The sequence below is a fragment of the Phodopus roborovskii genome, unplaced genomic scaffold, assembly GCF_943737965.1.
Source record: "Phodopus roborovskii unplaced genomic scaffold, PHOROB, whole genome shotgun sequence".
In the NCBI taxonomy this organism is placed as follows: domain Eukaryota; kingdom Metazoa; phylum Chordata; class Mammalia; order Rodentia; family Cricetidae; genus Phodopus; species Phodopus roborovskii.
This window is the reverse complement of record NW_026126480.1, coordinates 53,566,769-53,588,083: the sequence shown is the minus strand read 5'-3', so window position 1 is coordinate 53,588,083 and position 21,315 is coordinate 53,566,769. Positions and strand designations below refer to the sequence as shown.

General features: G+C 47.1%; 1 protein-coding gene across 1 annotated transcript in view; it reads left to right on the top strand.

Annotated features, from left to right (window-relative positions):
• Positions 1-20,457, top strand: part of Syt12 (synaptotagmin 12) — a 31,411-nt gene extending 10,954 nt beyond the window's left edge. Inside the window, exons 3-8 of the mRNA XM_051193575.1 lie at positions 5,014-5,207; positions 8,522-8,914; positions 11,433-11,648; positions 12,967-13,087; positions 15,258-15,391; positions 18,630-20,457. Coding sequence (XP_051049532.1) covers positions 5,014-5,207; positions 8,522-8,914; positions 11,433-11,648; positions 12,967-13,087; positions 15,258-15,391; positions 18,630-18,803 — 1,232 coding nt within the window. The 3' untranslated portion in view covers positions 18,804-20,457. The remainder of the gene's footprint in view (positions 1-5,013; positions 5,208-8,521; positions 8,915-11,432; positions 11,649-12,966; positions 13,088-15,257; positions 15,392-18,629) is intronic.
• Positions 20,458-21,315: the final 858 nt, after the last annotated feature.

Genomic DNA, 21,315 nt, shown 5'->3' with positions numbered 1-21,315 from the left:
GAGCTTAAGCAAAACCTGGAAGTAGTGATTAGCACACGGTAACAGAGCTATTGTTAAGTCAGGTATAATACTGCATGCCTTTAATCCCCATACTCCAGAGATAGGGGCAGGTGGGTCTCTGTGGGTTCAAGGGTAGAGTGAATTCTGTCTTTAAAAAAATGCTGATGTTAGAGTCCCTCTCCTCCATCATCTCATGTCTAGTCTTAGCTTAGGCTTCACTTTCATTGATGTACCCACTACCCCTCCTGGCATTCCATAAAGTCAGTCAATAAATATATAGTCATTATCATTCCATGTCACCTGCCTGGGTGTTTTCTTTTCCTGACCCTAGCTCTGCTGACCCTAAGTCTCCCCAAGTCTGTTCACCAGCATTGAAGATTTATTTAGTCCTCATCACCAAGACTCACATGCAGGGGTGCCTGGCTCTGCCCCTGGATATGCTGATAATCCACATGGGACCAAGGGCCTCTCTTCTGAAACTCCAGACAGCCCCTTGTTCCTGCCTGGCCTTCTGTGGCCCAGCTAGCCAGGTACTTTCCCATCTCACCCCCAGTGTGTAGATTCCGAGGACATCCCAGAATCTCCACATGCCGGGGCCTGATGCCCTCTGTAGATGTCTTGGTTGTGGTTTCAGTTGGCTCCCAAATTCTATTATATGTAGGAAAAGTCTAGAACAAGTAGGAGGCTCGTGCTTACAGTTCATTCAACTCTCTCTAAACTGAAGATGATTTGAACTCCTGGTCCTCCTGCCTCCACTTCCCAAGTGCTGAGATTCCAAGCATGTGACCACACCTGGCACCACATCTGATTGAAACGCCAGCCCGCTCCGCAAGCCCTTGTCCCTACACTGTGATTCTCACATTGAAATCTATCCTGTTGGGGAGTGATTTTCTTTCTTTCTTTTTTTTTAATTCTGGCAATGTCCCGTATCACCCCCCATCCTAATGACCTAAGTTGTCATTCTTAAAAGCCAGTGATATTCCTGCCTGTGACAAAACAGCCAGCCCCCAGCAGCTCCCTTGGTGGGACCTTCAGGATGTTCTCAGATCTCTGTTATAAATAAGCCGGGTGACTCACACTAGACATAACATTGTTGGGGGTTTTCCCCTTCACGTTATGCATCCTCTGTGGTGGGACCACTGAATGAGGGTGTTTGTCACATCCACTCTCCCAGTGAGGACACCGGAGCCCAGAAAGGCTGGCGACATGGTGATAGACCTTACGGCCAAGCTACCTGAACCCAGATGGTGTGTGTCTCGGCAGTGTGGCTTTGTCAGCCTTGGTTCGTCTCTTGTGACAGCGGAGAGTGCTCAATGCTGTAGGGATGCCGGGCTGAAGATCCAGCCCTGTCCTTTGGACTGTTGGACTTTGGGGAGTAGAGGCAAAGAGCCCCTCTGGCCTTGCTGTCCCTCCCACTGAGCTCAGGTCCGTTGTCACCGCCTCCTTTCTGCTGGCCCGCAACTCCTAGCCCCTATTGCATAGCCTGCCATACTTCCTTTTATTTTACTTTATCTTGTGTATATGGGTTTTTGTCTGCATGTATGTCTGCACTACTTATGTGTACATGGTGCTCACAGAGGCCCAAAGAGGGTATCAGATTCTCTGGAACTAGAGTTGTAGGCAGTTGTGAGCCACCATGTGAGTGCTGAGATTCAAACCACGGTCCTCAGAAGAGCAGCCGATACTCTTAACTGCTGAGCCACCTGTCGAACCACTCCTCCACACATCTCAGCCTTCCTGTACTCCCAGCACAATTTCCAGCCTCCCATTTGAATTAGCCATTTGCCTGCACACCCCAACTCTGGACTCTGTGCTACTCAGGGTGAGGAGCTGGACCTGGGGCTCACTCACTCAGTGTTGGCTCCCTGCCCACAAGGAGCTGACAAGGATCAGTCTCCACCCTGCTTTGGTTATTTCTTGTTTCTTTATTTTTTTTTAATGTATTCATTAGATCTCAGCTTCCACTCAGAGAGACCCTCCCTTCCTCCTGCCAATCTCCACCTTGCCACTGCAGGGGGGGGGGGAAGGATGCTAAGCCAGGTCAAGACCAGGTATGGCTCTGGTTCTATCTGATGTCTGGCTGCTGGAGTAGCAACCCGAGCACTACTCATTTCCAGCTTTGTGGCCTTGGGCAAGTTCTTTAGCTTTCCCAAGCCTCAGTTTCCCCATTTGAGTTGAGTACAGCAATAGTACTAGAAATGGTTTAGAGACCTACCTGCCTCCACTGTCACCTGCCACATGAAACATCTCGGTGTCTTCCTGAAGACATCAGAGCCAGGTTCCTGAGCAGAAGGGAGCCAGATTCTTGAGCACATGTGGTCCTGTCATGGCCCACACACTATACAAGGTGAGGAGTCATGGGGAATTGGTTGAAGAACCAAATTACTATGTGTGGAAACAGAGATATCACCTTGGGACCAGCAGCTAAGACCTGGTCAGCAGAGGAAAAGAGCTCCTAGGTTCTCTTGAGGCCAAGCACAGCCTGTGGCCACCTCTTGCTTAAGTAGAGCTGGTGTGTTCATTTGAGGTTAGAGATTTACTAAGAGTTAAAATCTCTGTCTCAAAAAACCAAAAAAAACAAAAGAAAAAAGAAATTGACTGCTTTAAAATGTACACAGCAATGGCCTTTAGTATAATGAATGGCCAATAAATTTTTAGGCTATTTTCATCATCCCAAAAAGAAACTCCCTTCAACTGTTTCCATTTACCAAATCAAAATAGTTTATTATTTTTTAATTTATTTATATTTTATGTGCATTGGTGTTTTGCCTGTATGTATGTCTGAGTGAGGGTGTCAAGTCCCCTGGAATTGGAGTTTTAGACAGCTGTGAGCCCACCATGTGCTTGCTGGGAATTAAACCCAGGTCTTCTGGAAGGGTAGTCCGTGCTCCCAATGGCTGAGCCATCTCTCCAGCCCCATAATTTTTTATATTATTATTATTTATTTGTGTGTTTGATGTTGTGTGTCTTCCGTCATCATTTGCTCTCTGCCTTATTTTTTTGAGACAGTCTCCCCTCAGTCTGGCCAGTTGGCTAGACTATCTGGCAGCAAGCTCTGGAGACCCACTTGTCTCTGCCCTACAGCACTAGGGTTACAAACATGCACCACCACACCCAGTTTGTATGTCAGTGCTGGGGATTTGAACTCAGGTCTTTATGCTTGACCAACAGGCTCTTTACTGTTTGAGCCATCTCTTCAGCCTTTTAAACAGTTCTTATATAGTTGTCCTTCAGTATCTTCAGGGGTTCATTCCTGGACCCCCCCACTAAGTATGAAAATCCATAAAATGATCAAGTTAATGATATAGTGTTTGCACAGTTCCCATACACATCCTCCTGTGTACTTCTGACCATCTCTAGATGACTACTAACACTTAATAAAATGTAATTTTTTGTTGCCCTGCTCTATTAAGGGAATAAAGACAAAGGAAAAATATGTTTGTTTGAAGTCAGGACAGGCACAGCCTGATTGCACAGTCCACAATTCAGGATGAGTTGAGGCCACAGGGGCGGAACCCACAGACACAGAGGCTGACTGTAAATAGAATTACATAGCTGTGGTCTCTGAGACCAGCTTCTTGCAGCCACCAGGATGTTCTCAAGGTTTATTTACTCTCTATTGTTTTAACGTTGGCCTGATTGTTTCTGAGTAACATTCCTTGAAGTGAGTGTGTCATGTTCCATGCAGTGTGGCACTTTTCGGCTCAATCATTCACCAGCTGATGGATGTTGGGTTGAAGCACAGATAATCACTCCTTTTTCTCCTCTAAATTGTTATCCCTTCCCCAAGACTGAAAGGCCATTTTGGTTCTCTGAAGCAAGAGGTCCTCTGAGGACTTTGAGGTCAGGGAACCCTTGGAAGCAAGAACAATTCTGTTTGTCTGAAGCCCGAGATATCTAACCACCATATGAGGTTTTCATCTGCGCAGGCCAAGTGTCTCCCAGCAGAAATGTGTGGTTTTGTGGAAAAGGGCACAGAAGCAGAGATCTCAAGAGTGTGTTTAAGCTGGGTGTGGTACAGCACATGCATGATCTCAGCACTTGGAAGGCTAAAATAGGAGAATTGCCTAGAATTTGAGGCCAGCCTGGGCTACACAGCAAGACTGCCTCAAAAAAAAAGAAAGGAAGGAAGAAAGGGAGCAGAGTATGTCTTGTATATCACCGATTCTGAAGAGCCTCCTACCAAATCTTGTAGCACAGTATAAAAATAATTTTTAATAAAACTTTTAATTTTTCTTTTAAAATTTTTATTTACTGCATATTTATTTATTTACTCATTTAGTTGTGGTTTGTATATGTGTGTAGGCATGCCAGGGTACTCATATGGAGGACAGAGAACAATTTATGGGAGTTGGTTATGGTCTTCCAACATATGGTGTCTCAAGGGTCAAACTCAGGTCATCAGTCAGTGGCAAGCACCTTTACTCAATGAACAGTCTTTTTCCCCAATAAAAGCATGCTTGGCACCTAAATAGCAGTAGGTAGGAGGCATATTGAGAACTCAGGTGGAAGAAGTAGCATTAGGAGCTCAGCTACAAAGCAAGTCTGAGGTCAGCCTGGGCTACATGAACCCCCTGTGTCAACACAAAACCAAACCAAACAGAAAACAGGACCTTAGAAGAGGTGTCTCAGTCAGTAAAATGGTTGCCATGCAAGTATGAGTACCTGAGTTTGGTCCCCAGCATCCATGTGAAGTCAGGATGGCATGTGTTTATAATCCAATCACTGGGGAAGCAGAGACATGAGGATCCCTGGGGCTTGCTGACCAACTAACAGAACTTGTGTCAAAACCAAGGCTTCTGAAGAACACCACCTTGGGTTGCCCTTTGGTCTCCAAATGCGTACACGGGTACATATGCATGCACACCCATTTGTGCATATACATTCATGCATACTCACATAAAAAAAAAGCCAAGCACACAAAACATGTAAATATGTAAGTACCAACCGTAACCGACGTTTTCCCTGGTGATCACTGTAGCCCACTAATGACAGGCTGCCCTTGCTTTGCAGTCATCAAGAGCCCTGCTGGCTGGGAGGTGGGTGTCTACGCTGCAGGGGCCCTGGCCCTGCTTGGAATCGCAGCTGTGAGTCTGTGGAAGCTCTGGACATCCGGAAGCTTCCCCAGCCCCTCCCCGTTCCCTAATTACGACTACAGGTACCTGCAGCAAAAGTATGGAGAGGCCTACGTGGAGGCGAAGCTGAAGGTGAGGTTTCCACTCCTGCAGACCCACATCCCACCATCATTCTGAGGGTCAGCCTCCAGGCTTGCCACCTCTGTGAATGGGGATCAAACCTCTTATACTCCTGCAGACCATCAACTCTTAGCCCTATGCTCGATGAATAAATGATTGATGTAAGTGATTGATCACAGTTTTTAAAACTATCACAGCAAAAGTCAGATGTGGTGGCCCACACCTTTAATCCCAGCACTTGGGAGGTAGAGGCAGGCAGATCTCTAAGTTCAAAACCAGCCTGGTCTACAGAACGAGTTTCAGGACAAATAGGGCTGTTAGACAGAGAAACTCTGTCTTGGAAAGAAAAACAAAAGAAGAAGAAGAAAGGAAGGAAGGAAGGAATAAATCTTAAAAAACAACTCCCGTACACCAGCGTTGGTGGCACACACCTTTAATCCCAGCACTTGGAAGGCAGAGGCAGGTGGATCTCTGTGAGTTCGAGGCCAGCCTGGTCTACAGAGCTAGTTCCAGGACAGGCTCCAAAGCTACACAGAGAAACCCTGTCTCAAACAACAACAAAAACCCTAGTCTCCTATCTTGTGAGACTAGGTGTGACAGTGCACACCTATAATCCTACACCTTTGGTGGCTCGGCCAAGAGGACCATAAGTCAAAGGCAGCCATGAGCTCTAGGCTGCACAGTAAGAGCTTGTCTCATAAGACTTTCATGTGGGCCAGGGAGGTGGTTTAGAAGGTAAAGTGACAGGCTCATCTGTCACTAAAACTGATGACCTGGGTTCAATCCTTGGGGCCACGGTAGAAGGTGAGAACAGACTATGGTTCACACGCATCATCACACCATCTCACAGAGACAAATAAATAAAATGTAAAAAAATTCAAAGACTATCAGGTAAAAAAATATAGAAAAATACAAATAAGAGAAAAATTTTTCACAAATGTTACTACTCAATTATTAACTAGGTTTTTGTTTATTTTTTGTTTTTTTGTTTTGTTTTGTTTTTTAAGATAGTATCTTGCTATGTCTTCCTGGAATTTACTATGTAGACCAGACTGGCCTTGAATTTGTAGTGATCTTGCCTCTGCTTCTGTGTCATATGTGAAACTTTGTCATCATTTGGGATCTTTATTTTTTGTTTGTTTGTTGTGTTTTAAAAAAATTCCCCACCTGGTGGTGCTGGTGCTCACTTTTAATCCCTGCACTCAGGAGGCAGAGGCAGATGAATATCTGAGTTCGAGGCCAGCCTAATCTATAGATCAGGATAGCCAGGGCTACACAGAGAAACTCTGTCTTGAAAAAAAAAAGAATCAAGATGAAGGTTTTGTCTGCATGCATGTCTGTGCACCACCTTGCTTGGTGCCTGAGGTGACAGAAGAGGGCACCAGATCTCCTGAACTGGAGGCAGATGTGATCTGGAGCTACCATGTGTCCGAGGGGGACTGAACCTTTGGGTCTTCTGGAAAGCAGCCTGTGCTCTTAGCCACTGCACAGTGTCTCTGCCCTAAGATTTCTTTTGACGGCTGAAGAATCTGAGATAATTTAATACTTGGCAGAGGACTTTTAAGGCATGACATACAGTTCCAGAGAGCACAGTATGGCTGTTACCAGAGCAGGTACTCACTCATTTGGTGGCCCCTACTACTCTGTTGGGAGAAGCGTGAATTGGGACAACTTTTCCAAGAAGCATCTTGGTAACACGTGTTGAAAACTGTCAAAAGGACTGTCCTCTGAGTTAGGATTTAAGGAAGCTATTGAACGGCTGCTCATGGTTTCATGTGCCTTTAAATTCAGAACACTGAAGTAAAAGCAAACAGAGCTTTGGGAGTTCAAGGCTACCCTTGTTTGCACAGTGAGTTCTAGGCCAGCCAGCGGTACTTAGTAAGGCCCTGTCTCAAAAAACAAAACAAAAGAAAGCTAATTGTGTGGGGCAGTGTGGCACACACCTTTAATCACAGCACTTGTCAGGCAGAGGCAGGTGGATCTCTGTGAATTCGAGGCCAGCCTAGTCTACCTAGCTAATTCCAGGACAGCTAGGGCTATACAGAGAAACCCTGTTTCAGGGGAAAGACAAAAAGAAGCTAGTTGATACTGGGCATGGTGGCACAGCCTGTCATTCTTAGCACTCAAGGGACAGAGTCATAAAGATCAGAAATTCAAAGCTGTCATTGGCTACATAGGTACATGTGTGGCGATCAGAGGACAATTTGTAGAGACAGTTCTCCTTCTAACATGTGGACACTGGGAATCCACCCCAGGTCATCAGACTTGGCGGCAGACACCTATACCTGCTGAGTCACCTCACTGGCTCTTGTGCTTTGTTTTCGTAATCTTCCTTTGACACTACTCAACCATCTGTGGAGTGACTGTATCCCACGATTCTTAACCTAGTCCTCGTCTTTTGGACGCTTTGATGGCTATTATTGTTTGATTGTTTTGAGACTGGATCTCAGGAGCCTGAGGCTGATCTTGATCCTTCTGCTTCAACCTCCCACATTCTGGGTTATAAATGTGCTCTTCTACACCCAGCAGCTTTTTATAAATGTCATTGGAGTTCATATGTTTATGTATGGAATTGTTGTCACAACAAATTAGTTTAAGAAAATGCTTTCTTGGACTAGAGAAGTGGCTTAGTGATTAAGAGCACTGGCTGCTTTTTCAGAGATCCTGAGTTCAATTCCCAACATCCACATGGCAGCTCACAGCTGTCTGTAATTCCAGTTCCAGGGGATCTGATTGCTGTCACACAGACATACATGCAGCCAAAACACCAATGCACATAAAATAGGAATAAATAAATCATTTTTAAAATGTTAAAAAGAAATAAGTCTTTTTAAAAAATGCTTTCTTCGACAGTCCATGGTGGTACATGCCTTTAATCCCAGCACTTGGGAGGCAGAGACAGGTGGATCTCTGAGTTCGAGGCCAGCCTGGTCTACAGAGTGAGTTCCAGGACAGTCTCCAAAGCTACAGAGAAACCTTGTCTCAAAAAACCAAAACAAACAAACAAATAAAAAAATGCTTTCTTCCATTCTAGTTAAGGAGAGAAACTAAGCTAGACATATTTGCTGCATGAATGTAACCCCAGTACTCAGGAATTAAAGCAGGAGGGTCAGGAATTCCAGGCCAGTCAGGAATATGAAGCAAGTTCCTGTACTGAGAGACAGAAAGGGAAACAAAGTGGCCTGAAGTAATAGTTCCCCTGGGCTGGTTTTGTGAAAGGAGAGCCTAGGGTACCTTGAACAAACAAGCAAAGGCCATCTCAGCTGCCCCCTAGAGATGGTGCTGTGACCCATGTGATGCTTCCCTGTCCCTTTGTTCACCTGCAGAGAGTCCCTCAGTGGAATGCACAGCGGACCAACCCTCAGGGACCACCTAGCCGCAAAGGCAGCCTCAGTATTGAAGACACCTTTGAAAGCATCAGTGAACTGGGCCCCCTGGAGCTGATGGGACGGGAACTGGACCTGGCCCCCTATGGAACTCTCCGCAAGTCACAATCCGCTGACTCTCTGAACTCCATTTCTTCTGTGAGCAACACCTTTGGGCAGGATTTCACACTGGGCCAGGTGGAGGTGAGCTTGGACTATGACGCAGCCTCCCACACCCTCCATGTGGCAGTTCGGCAAGGCAAGGACCTCCTGGAGCGCGAGGAAGCCACCTTCGAGTCCTGCTTCATGCGGGTCAGTCTGCTGCCAGATGAACAGATCGTTGGCATCTCCCGGGTAAGTGGGATGGGGCACAGAAGTGCACTGGATTCCCTGAAGCCTTCCAGGGAAGCTGACATCTGGGCTGGTGGGCAAATCTTCAGTATCAGAAAGGAAGATGGGGGGGGAGGGCTGGAGAGCAGATCAGAGTGTGGCTCCATAGTACAATGGCCAGGCATAGAACCAGGCTCTGCTGTGTACAGATTTCAGTCTTCCTATCACTCAAGGACAGTGAGTAATTATCCACCTCCACATCTGTCAACATGGAGTCTTGGCAAAAAGAAAGACGGCCTGCTCGTTTGGCTGATCTGGGAGAGAGAGCTAAATAACAGACTCATTTGCAATTTGCTTTGGAGTGGGTGGGGGGGTGGCCTTGGTGGTGGCATGGTTCCATGAGTTTGTGAACAAGAAGGGAGGTCCACACCAGGGACTGAAAAAACCATGAGAGAAAAGTGAGTTTCTGGATCCCAAATGAAAGGGTCACACTCATAGGAGCTGTGTTCTTTCATGAGAGGGTGTGGTTAGCCCCCTGGAAAACTTGAACCTCCCTCTGATCTCTGACATGCTGACACAGCCCTTGGCAGTCAGCAATCAAGAGGAAAGAAGGGGTTGGATCCAACAAGGAGATCACAAGATACCTCCAAGGTGCTGCACCTTGACAACCATACCTACTGCCCAGCAGCAGGCTATGGGAGTCCAGATCCTGGACCCTCTGAGATGAACCAGGTCAACCCTCAGTGACCTATGCCCTGCATGACCAGAGTCTTCTGTATTCTTGGAGACCCATCTGTGCCTCGTCACTTTTACCACATTGAACATTAGCTGGCTGGCTCTCAGAGGTGGACATCCCACCCCCACCCCACCCCCACATAGTACCCCTATAATTCTAGAACTAACCACTAACTCTCTATACATGTGGTATCAAGGGTCTAGTTTTCTACTGGAAGTACAATGGCAGTGGGTGGTTAGGAATCAGGCTAAAATCCAAGTTCCACCTTCTCCTGGCAGTGTGACCTTGAGCAAGTCACTTAAGCAGCTGGCTTCAGTTTCCCTGTCTGTCAAATAAGCATCACAAGTATGAAGAAGGGCTGGGGTTATACATACAAAGCACTTAACTCAGTCCTTGGTAGATGATCAGGACTGGTTCTCGGGACCATGAAGAGCTGCTGTTGAGCCTGACACACATTATGCTGCTCTTGGCCTGAGCCACATGAAAGGCTTTGGGTGACTCAAAACATGTCTCTTGAGGAGGGACATTGGTGGACAGAAGCTTGGGAGAGTGTGAGGCAGAGCTCTGTGTGGCAACACGGCTCCTGGTTTGTGTATTAGGGTAGAGTGGCTGAAGAAAGAACCTTCCAGAGCCTGGCAGAGACAGAAGGCTAAGATCAAAGTAGCTAGAGGCTAGCAGGGTTTGTTCCTAGGAAGACAGTCTTCATGACATCACAGCCTAGCAGTCTCACTGTGCGGGTGGGGTGTTGCCTCTGGGTTGAACAACCCACTCAGTTCCAGAGAAGATGCCAGGGATGAGAGCTGCTCTCTAAATACCATCACACAGTGACTCAGATGGCCCCCACAGAAGGGCAAGCAGAGCCTCTCGTGCACCTCCCTGAGGACTGCCCACAGCTTCCTGGGAGAAGGCTGATAGCATCCAAAGCAGGAGTGAAGCATACCCAGGTCCTGCCGAGTCACTCCATCCATCCGTCTGTCTGTCTGTCCACTCATCCATCCATCCATCCATCCATCCATCCATCCATCCATCCATCCTATGACAATCAGAAAGTCTTTGCCAGGCTTTACAGGGGACTGTGGTGCTAGTGGCTATTTATGAACAGTTGTCTGGCTCCCACTGCATGCCTGCCCCGTGGCTAATTTGGGCAGACAAGAGAGATAGAGACCAGCTTAGCCACAGCATCTTGTGAGGATGAGGATTACTGGGATTCAATTACAGAAGCTTCTAATGTAGGCCAATGGGTGACCGTAACCAAGGAGGGGACATTGGGATTTATAAACCTTCAAAGTTTCCTCAACACTTGGGAGATGGAGGCAGAAAGATCAGGAATTCAAGGTTGTCCTTAGCTACATAATAAATTTGAGGCCATCTTGAAGTACACGAAATTCTGTCTCAAAACAAACAAAAAACCAATCACATATCAACAACAACCAAAATTCTTCAGGTCTACAAGGCCTGGTAACTTGTACTGTAATCTCAGTGCTCTGAAGGCTAAGGCAGGAAGATGGCTGTAAATTCAAGGCTAGTCTGGGCAATATAGTGAGTTCCAGACCAGCCAGAGCTTCTTAGTGAGATCCTGTCTCAGAAAAGAGAGAGGGAGAAGGTGAGGTACGGAGGATCATGCTTGTAATCCTAGCATTTTGGAGTTAGTGGCAGGAAGTTCAGGAGTTCATCCTGAGCTATGTGGGATCTAGTCTCAAAACAAAACAAAATTAAGGAAACATCTTGAAGGCTGAACACAAAAGGAGGACAGGAATTGAGGTTGTGGGTACCACAAAGCCCCTCCATGGCCTCTTCTCTCTATAGATCCAGAGGAATGCCTATTCCATCTTCTTCGATGAGAAGTTCTCTGTCCCTCTGGATCCCACAGCCCTGGAGGAGAAGAGCCTTCGATTTTCTGTGTTCGGCATTGATGAGGATGAGCGGAACGTTAGTACCGGTGTGGTGGATCTGAAGCTATCTGTTCTGGACCTCCCGCTGCAGCCCTTCAGTGGCTGGCTATACTTACAGGACCAGAATAAGGTATTACCTGCTTTAGCCTACCCATTCACCTGAAGAGAGAATACCCAAACCCACTTCCTAGGAGAGATGCCACTATCCTGTCCCTCGATAGACCATGACAATATTAAGACAACAAACAACTCACACTGTTATGTGGTGGTAAAACATCCTGTAGATACCACTGTTTACAGCTCTTCTTTGATTTTTTTTATTTTATCTGTCTATCTATCTGTCTGTCCGTCTGTTTGTTTGTTTGTTTGTTTGTTTATTTGGTTTGTTGAGACAGGGTTTCTCTGTGTAACAATCCTGACTGTCTTAAAACTTGTTCTGTAGACCAGGCTGGACTGGGACTCACAGAGAACCACCTACCTCTGCCTCCCGAGTGCTGGAATCAAAGGAGTGCACCACCAACACCTGGCTTCTTTGATTTTTTTTTAACGTTGTATTTATTTATGTATTTATTCTGTTTTCTGTGTGCATGTGTGTATGGGCATGTATACCCACAGAAAGAAGCATGTGTGAGTCAGAAGACCCATTGCCTTCTATAAGTTGGCTCTCACCTTCACCACATGGGTTGGTGGCAAGTGCTTTTACCCACTGAGCCATCTCTAGCCTTCTCCTCAGTTCTTTCTTTTATTTTTTAGTATTTATTTACTTATTTACTCTTATGAATGTCTTGACTGACTTGCCTGGATATACGTATGTGTACCGTATGCATGTCTCATGCCCATGGATGTCAGAAGAGGATGTCCGGTCCCCTGGAACTAGAGTTGCATATAGTTGTGAGCTGCATTGTGGGTGCTGGAGACTGAACCTGGCTGGGCCTTCCAGAAAACACCCAGTGCTCCTAACTGCTGAGCCTTCTCTCCAGCCCCGCATCTCTGTGCCTACTACCACATCATCAGAGGTTCTACTATAAGCTACTGTTAAGGGTGCATAGGTCTGGCCCTAATGAGGGTTATTTCAGACAGGGGACAAACTAAAACTTAAATCATTGTGACAATGCCAGGGAACATGATTGCTTAAGCAGATGCTGTCAACTTTGATCTCTTTGTGCTAGTCATAGAATGTTTTCTTTGGCCCTAAATAAGGGAACAAAACTGCACCTCACTGGTGTACTCAACAGGCAACCTTTGGGCCTCCTTCCAAGGCATGGCCTACACCTGGAGCAAGGGATGGTCTGGGCATGCTCACTGGTGTGGCAGCGGGTGGTAGGTTGTCCTTTTCTCAATCCTGCCAGCCTACGTTTAAGAGTTACCTCAGAAGGAAATGTCCACCTTTCCCTGGACCCCTTGGCCCTGGAGGGCAGAAGCCTCCTGAGCCATACCTATTTTCACAGGTGGCTGACGCTGTGGGAGAGATCCTGCTGTCCCTCAGTTACCTGCCCACAGCTGAGCGTCTGACTGTGGTTGTGGTGAAAGCCAAGAATCTCATCTGGACCAATGACAAGACCACAGCAGGTGAGGGCCTATGTACTGAGCTCCTCCACGAGGCTCAGGGGGAGCTGTAGTGCTATGAGCAGGTCCCAGGCACAGGGCCAGAGCCCCTGTGGCCTCAGCTAAGCTCAGGAGCCAGGCGTGGTGGGGAAAGGTTAATTCAGCTAGAGAAGCATGGGAACCCTGGAGGGTGACAAGCAGCCCAGGGTGTGGAGTGGAGAGTGAAAGGGAAATCGATGGAAGCTGAGGACAGGAATCAACACACTTGTGCAGTGGCACCAGACAAAAAATGGAGAGTCAGTGTCCATCTGTCAGAGACAGGGCAGCAACCAGACTTTAAATGGGGAGAGGTGCCCCAACCTTTGCGGGGAGGGTCACGTGGGATCTAACATCCTAGGTCTGCAGGGACCTTTCTGGACTTGACTGCCTAGGGCCCGGTAGGAAGACTTGCTATCTCAGAGCTGCACACTGTTAGGCTCTGCTGTGTTGGCATTCAGTGACTCGGATCTGCTATCTGCACTCAGGCCAGTAATAGCAAGAGAAGCATCTGATCTGCCTCCTTCCGGGGAATATGTGTGAGGGAAATATGCAGTAGGCTGCCCTATCTTGACTGGCCATGAAAGCACTGAGTTTCTCAACTGGGAAATAGATTTTAATAAATTTCAAGGGTTTGGAGATGTAGCTCAGCTGATAGAGTGCTTGTCTGTCATGCATGAAACCTTGAGTTCAGTAATCACATTGCATAAAACACAACATGGGCCCTACAGTGGTGGCACATATCATTAATCCCAGCACTCGGGAGGCGGAGGCAGACAGATTTCTGTGAGACTGAGGCCAGCCTGATCTACAAAGCGCATTCCAGGACAGCCAGGGCCACACAACACAGTGAAACCGTGTCTCGAAAACAACATCAAAACCTACAACATTGTAGTACATGCCTATAATATTTGCACTCAAGAGGTGTGGACAGGAGAATCAGAAGCTCAAGGTCATCCTTAAACCAACATCAAGCTATGCCCAGCTATTCTGGAAGCTGAGACAGAAAGATCCCTTAAGCCCGGGAGTTCAGAACCAGCCTGAGACACATAATGAGACCTTGTCTCTCAGTATCAATCAATCAATCAATCAATCAATCAATCAATCAATCAATCAATGCCCAATAACAAACCAGGTATGGTGGCTCCTAGCAGTCAGTGGGATGAGGCACTAGGATTACAAATTTAAGGCCAATCTGTGTTACATAGCAAGATACTGTCTCAAAAATAAACAGAGCTGCAGAGATTGCTCCAAGGTTAAGAGCAATTGCTGCTCTTGGAGAGAACTGGAATTTGGTTCCCAGCACCCACACTGGCCAGTTTATAACTGCCTATAACTCTAGATCTCCGACACCTCTTCTAGACTCTGTAGGCACTGTACTTATGTATATACACCTATATATAGACACTCACTATATACGTAATATAAATACATAAATTAAAAGTAAATCTTAAAAATAAGTACTTAAGCCAGGTGATGGTGGCACAAAACCACACCTTGAAAAATAAATAAATAATAAGTCAGGCATTAAAGTTTGCAACTTTCATCTCAGCAACTCAGGAGTCTGAGGTAGGAGGATCCCTTAAGTTCAGGAGTTTAGAACCAGCTGGAAAACATAATGAGATCCCATTTCTTTTTGTTGTTGTTGTTTTGTTTTGTTTTTTATTTTTGAGACAGGGTTTCCTCTGTGTAGCTTTGACTGTCCTAGAACTCACTCTGAGACCTGGCTGGTCTCGAACTCACAGAGATCTGCCTGCCTCTGTCTCCAAGTGCTGAGATTAAAGGCATGTGCCACCAAAGCACCACTATATTTCTTTTTCTTTCCTTCCTTTTTCCCTTCCTTTCTTCCTTCCTTCCGTTTTTCAGGACAGGGTTTCTTTGTGCAGCCTTGATTGTCCTGGAATTAGCTCTATAGACCTGGCTGGCCTCAAACTTACAGAGATCCATCTGCCTCCCAAGTGCTAGGATTAAAGTTGTGTGCCACAACCGCCCAGCTGGCTCCATTTATTATATAAATAAATGAATACCAAACAGTGGACTTTGGAGATAATGGCAATAGCCAAGGGCCAGGGAATTGGAGGTAGTGAATAGAGCCAGAAAAGACAGGGCCATGCCAAGCAAGCATGTTACTGACCTTCCCCCACATATCTGCCTGTAGACCCCTTCGTCAAAGTTTACCTGCTACAGGATGGGAGGAAGATGAGCAAGAAGAAGACAGCTGTGAAGAGGGATGACCCCAACCCGGTGTTCAACGAAGCCATGATCTTCTCAGTGCCAGCCATTGTGTTACAGGTAAGGAGCCCTGGATCCTCACAGGACTCTGGGCTACCTCTTCCTTCCAGTGTTGCCTTGTGTACCTCAAGCCAACCTCCTTCTAGTTAATCATTGATTGAGCCCACCACTACATGCCAGCCTGTGGTGAGGGGACCCAGGCACTGCTTTCTTTGTGCCTACAAAGGACAGGTTGGGAAGTCCCCAGACTTTGTAAACCCCATTGGAAGCTCCCTTTGCATTAGTAGTCAGGGGAGATTTTCTGCAGGAGGTGACAGCTCAGCTGAACTCTGAGGAACTGCATTGCCTGAAGATGAACTAGAGTGCCCAGGGCCCAGGGACGTGAGCACCTTCAGAAGTCTTGCTGCAAGGACCCCACTAGAATCTTCTTACCCTAGGGCTTCCAGTGCTTCTGGGAGAACACTCCCGACACAGGGATATCACATACTAGTCATGGGTGGTGGAATGAACCACAGAGAATATAGCTTAAGCCATATCAGTCGGAGAGTAGGGATCTCCCTCCTCTCACTGACTCCATCCTTAGGCACACCTAACAATAAGAGAGTCCTTTTATCCTTGTCCTGAAGTCTGCCCTGCAGTCCAGGGACTGTGCAGGGCTTTCCTAGTCTCCTCCTAGGGATGCTCTTGGGGGATTTCTTTGTTTTTCAGTGCTGATTATAAACCCGAGGCTTTGTGTAGGCTAGGCATCCACTTTACTACTGAACTATCCTGCCAGCCCCTGTAGATTTGAAAGTTGGATGTCAGCCTCACTCTGGGTGTCCCAAATCTAAGAATCAAGACAACATTCCAGCATATCTGGCTGGTCCTAGGATCATAATCTTGTCCCTTATTGGACAGTCCCATTTGACCCCTGCTTTTGCCCTGTTTGTCACAATGTCACTTCCCTCCAACCTCCAAAAATGAAGCTGTGGGGGGACTAGGTAAGAACAGTTGGGCCAACATCACAAATATGTTCTTACTTAACCCTACCCTCAGCTGTACTCTCACATGACCTGTTGGCAGGCTAGCACCAGGCCACACATTTTCCTCCCAGAACAGCCCTGAGAAGCAGGGAATGCTGTCACATTTTAAAGACAAAGAAACAGGTAGCAAAGGCCCAAGTCCAAAAGCCCAGATGCTAGAGAACTTGTTTAGCACACACAGAATCCTGGGTTTCCAACACACACTCACACCACACACACACACTCACACACACATTCATACACACTCACACACATACACACCACACACACTCACACACACACACACCACACACACACTCATACACACACACACCATACCCCACATACACACTCACACCACACATACACACTCACACACACACTCACACACACACTCACACCACACACACACACCATACCACACACACACTCATACCACACACACTCACACACACTCACACACCACACATACCACACACACACTCATACACACTCACACACATACACACCACACACACACACACACACTCACACACACACTCACACACACCACGCACATACACACCACACACACACACATGAATGCTCACACACGAACATACGAGTGTGCACGTGTACACACATGCACTGGTACACACCACACACACCCCATACCTCATAAACCAGGCATGGGGGTGCACTCACTCAGGAGGAGGTGGAAGCTGGGGGATCAGAAGTTCAAGGTTATTCTCTGCTCTGATAAATATAAACAGTGAGGTGACCATGGCAGCATGTACCTTTAGTTCCAGCACTCAGGAGGTCAAGGCTGGCTGATCTCTATGTGTTTGAGGTCAGCCTAGTCTACATAGTAAACTGCAGGCTAACAAGGGCTACCTAATGAGACTCTGTTTAGAAAAAAAAAAAAAAAAAAGACGAAAAACAAGGAAGCTGAGCATCGTGGTATATGCCTTTAATCCCAGTTCTTGGGAGGCAGAAGCAGGCTTGGTCTACAAGGTAAGTTCCAGGACAGTCAAGGCTATTAAACTTATACACTGTCTCAGAAACAAACAAAAAACAACAACTACAAGCTGGGCATTTGTGGAACCTGGTCAGCCTGGTCTACAGAGTGAGTTCCAGGACAGGCTCCAAAGCTACACAGAGAAACCCTGTCTTGAAAAACCAAAAAAGAAAACAACAACAACAACAAAGCAGGGGACTAGAGAGGTGGCTTGGCAGTTAAGAACACTTGCTGCACTTCCAGAGGACTTGGGTTCAGTTCCCAGCACCCGCATGGTAGCCCACAACCTCCTGAAACTCCAGTTCCAGGGTATCTAGCGCCCTCCTGGGCATTGTACATGTGTGATATACATACACACCTGCAGGCAAACACTCATACATATAAAATAAAAACCTGTTTTTCAGAAAGCAAAACAAACCAAAAAAATTAAGACCAACCAACAAATAGATAAACAGCCTAAGTTCTAAGCCTGATATGGTAGCATGCACTTGTTATCCTAGTACTTGGGAGTTCAAGGCACGAAGGAGTTTAGGTATAGCTTCAGCTACATAGCAAGTTTAAAGCCAGCCTGGACTACATGAGACTCTGTCTCAAGAATAAGTATGGCTGGAGATACGGCTCAGCAGTGAAGAGCACATACTTCTCTTACAAAGGATCCAAGTTTAGTTCCCAGTACCCATATCAGATGTTCACAGCTGCCTGTAATTTCAACTCCAGGTATCCAGTGCATTCTTCTGACCTCTCTGGGTACTGCACTCACATGTACACACACCCTATACTGTCATATATAATTTAAAATAAAATGGTTTTAAGGTTTACATTATTTTATGTGTGTGGGTATTTTGCCTGCATGTATTCTGTGAATAACAAGTGTTCCTGGTGCCACAAAGGCTAGAAGAGGGTTCAGATTCCCTGGAACTGAAGTTTCTGAGCCATCATGTAGGCCCTGGGAATCAAACCAGGGTCCTCTGCAAGAACAGCAAGTGTACTTAATCGCTGACCCATCTTTTCAATCTCAAAAATAAAATAAATCTTAAAGAAAAAAGTGTTCAGAGACAAAGAAGTGAGAGATGGGTTTTAAATCCTGCTGGAACTGTCAATTTTTAGCACTTAGTGAGGTCACATCATAGCTGGCTATCCATCTGTAAGTATCTAGCACAAGTCTCCACTCCCAAGTCACGTGGGAAGATTCAGAGAGCTGTATGTACTTCACAGGGCTTGGTATTCACAAGTTGGGACCTTGGAGCCAGGGAGAATTAGCTGCTCCTGGTCCCAGTCTTTCATGTCTCCTTCTCCCCAGGACCTGTCTCTCAGAGTGACAGTGGCTGAGAGCAGCAGTGATGGCCGTGGGGACAACGTGGGACATGTCATCATTGGGCCAGCAGCCAGTGGCATGGGCACCACCCACTGGAACCAGATGCTGGCCACGCTGCGCAGACCTGTGTCCATGTGGCACCCAGTCCGGCGAAACTAGCAGCCAGGACAGGCCAGATGGGCAGCAGAGCCACCAGAGCCTGGCACCATCTCAGTTCTATCCAGTGATGCCCTCTTCATAGTCAGCTGGAGCTGTGAACACTGAGGCTGCCCCACCTCCTAGGGGTTCCTCAGCTTGGATCCTCTGTCCAGACTGTCAGGGAGGAATGGGTGTGGCTCTTCACCTGGGGACCTAGGGTAATTTCCCCACCAATGACTATCTGGAGCTGGCTGGGGACCCAGCAGAATGACCAACTGTGTACTAGAAAGCCTAATGAAGTATGGCCCTTAGCCTGCGGAGGCATATTGGCTTCAGAGCTGGCCAACCTCTCTCCTCAATCCCCTTAGAGGCCAGATGTTAGTAAGTCTTGAGGGGCTAGTCCCTGTACTGACAGGGCTAATGTTAACAAGACTAGCACCCAGGATGCCATGCCAGGAAGTCAAGATGGCCCTCTCCCATTCTGGTTGATCAGCGCAGTGCTAATCAAGTAATTGCCCAACCAGATGGACTTGGGAAGGAGCCCTGGGGTCTGGGGAGACTGGAAGAATCTCTCAGACAAGGAAGGAGCTGCACTTTGAAGGTTAGGGAGTAAATAGCACCCAGATTTAGCAGGGGGTAGTGGGAGTTGTGGTAAACAGTCAGACAATAGAAAGGACATGAACTAGCCTATCCCAAACACACATGCTCCCCACTGCGGTGGGGACAAGAAAAGGCCAGGAGACCAGGCCCAGCAGAAACCTGTAAGAAGCCACAGGGAAGCACTCCCAACCCTCCACCCTGAGGAAAACAGAAGTCCCCAGGGGCCCAGATCCAGGCCCTTGTGTTTGAATCCAGTGCAAATCAGTACAGATTGACCAACATTGGCTGGTGTCCCTTCAGGCCAGGCCTCTCTTGAAAGGAAGCAGGCCTAAATTCCCCCCTAGGAGTACTGGGCTTCTTGGGTCAAGTTCTCTAACCCTTAGCCTCAGTCTGGAACCAGTAGGAATTCTGGGGAAATGGTGTTCAGAAGCCAAAAGTCAGGCTGTATATCACTACCAGAATTGTTCATTAGCTGCCACCTGGTCAGAATTGGTGGGGGGTATCACATCCTTCCAGGTGTCATAATGTCTTTTGATAATGGCAATCCCAGAGAAGTGATGACTTTTGGCTTCTTCTCTCTGGCACCTGAAGATTTAAAAGGATAGTGGCCAAGGGGAGTGGTAAGAAGAGGGCCCAGGTAGGTGCCTCTAGTCCTTGGCCCTAATGAATCATAAATACTCAGATCTAATGAGGAACCATGGAGACTCAGGTCTAATCAATATCATCAATGGCAAGGAGAAGGATGGCTAGAACAGGGACACAGGTCATTAGGACACCTACTGGACCCTACTGAAGCCAGGTTTCTCAGCCTATGGCCAATATCAACTGGACCAGGGATGCTGGTGGCTGGGCCAGGCCTTGTCATCTGGAAGCCTCAGACTCTAATCCAGTGGCTTTGCAGGGCAGACTACATCCCCCAACTTCCATCCCCTTGTCCTTCCTTCTATACTGCATGAAATGTTGACACTGTGCTCGGATGACTGGTGGTGACCAAGAGTGCTGGCTGGAATGATTCTTGAACCAAAATAAAGCTGGAGCAGGAAGGGGGCTTACAAGGAGCCCTGCTCAGCCTAGAGTCATTTTACTATCTTCACTGGGAATCTTCTTAGACCTTGGGCCCCACAGGGTTACTGCGTGCTGTCCTTCCCACACTGCTGGCGGCTTGGGGGTGGGGGTGGCAGCGTGGGGTGGGGCTATTATGGATCTATTTGGAAGGCTCTGAAGAGAGGACCCGGGTACCAGTCCTGGTAGGGAAAGGTGGGGATGGGGAAATCAAGGAAGGCTTCCTAGTAGGGGCACTTAGTTGAATATTCAACATGTAAAGCAGGGAAAGCATTCCTAGTAGAGAACACATTAGAAGAGGGCAAGAAGGGTTCTCTGCCTTGCTAGTTCAGGTGGAGGGGAGGGAAGATCAAGGAGGCAGAGCATCTGCCAGAGAGGGATAAATCTTCTTTACAAAGCCTTTGAGAACTGGTATTCAGCCTGCAGGCCAGATGTCCTGAAAAGCAGGCTTTGTAGAGATGTAGAAACCAGAGGGCAGAGAAGTTAAGTAACAGCCAGAAAGTCAGTTACGATTAAGTTCATGCTATAGGGTTCAAAAGCCCATGCTCTTCAACCTGAGGACACACTGCCATTTTTCCAACTCCTCGGAAGTCACTGAAGGGTACCTGAGGAGCTCACAAGCTAGATAAGAATTCCCAGAATCTTGGGGCTAGAGAGATGACTCAGAAGTTAAGAGCATTAACTATTCTTCCAGAGGTCTTGAGTTCATGTACCAGCAAGGACATGGTGGCTCACAACCATCTCTAATGAGATCTAGTGCCCTCTTCTGTATACATAATAAATAGGGGAAAAAATTCCTGGCATCTCAGTTAGGGATCCATAGGGCAGATCTGAGTCTATGCATTGTATGCATGTATGGAATTCTCAAGAA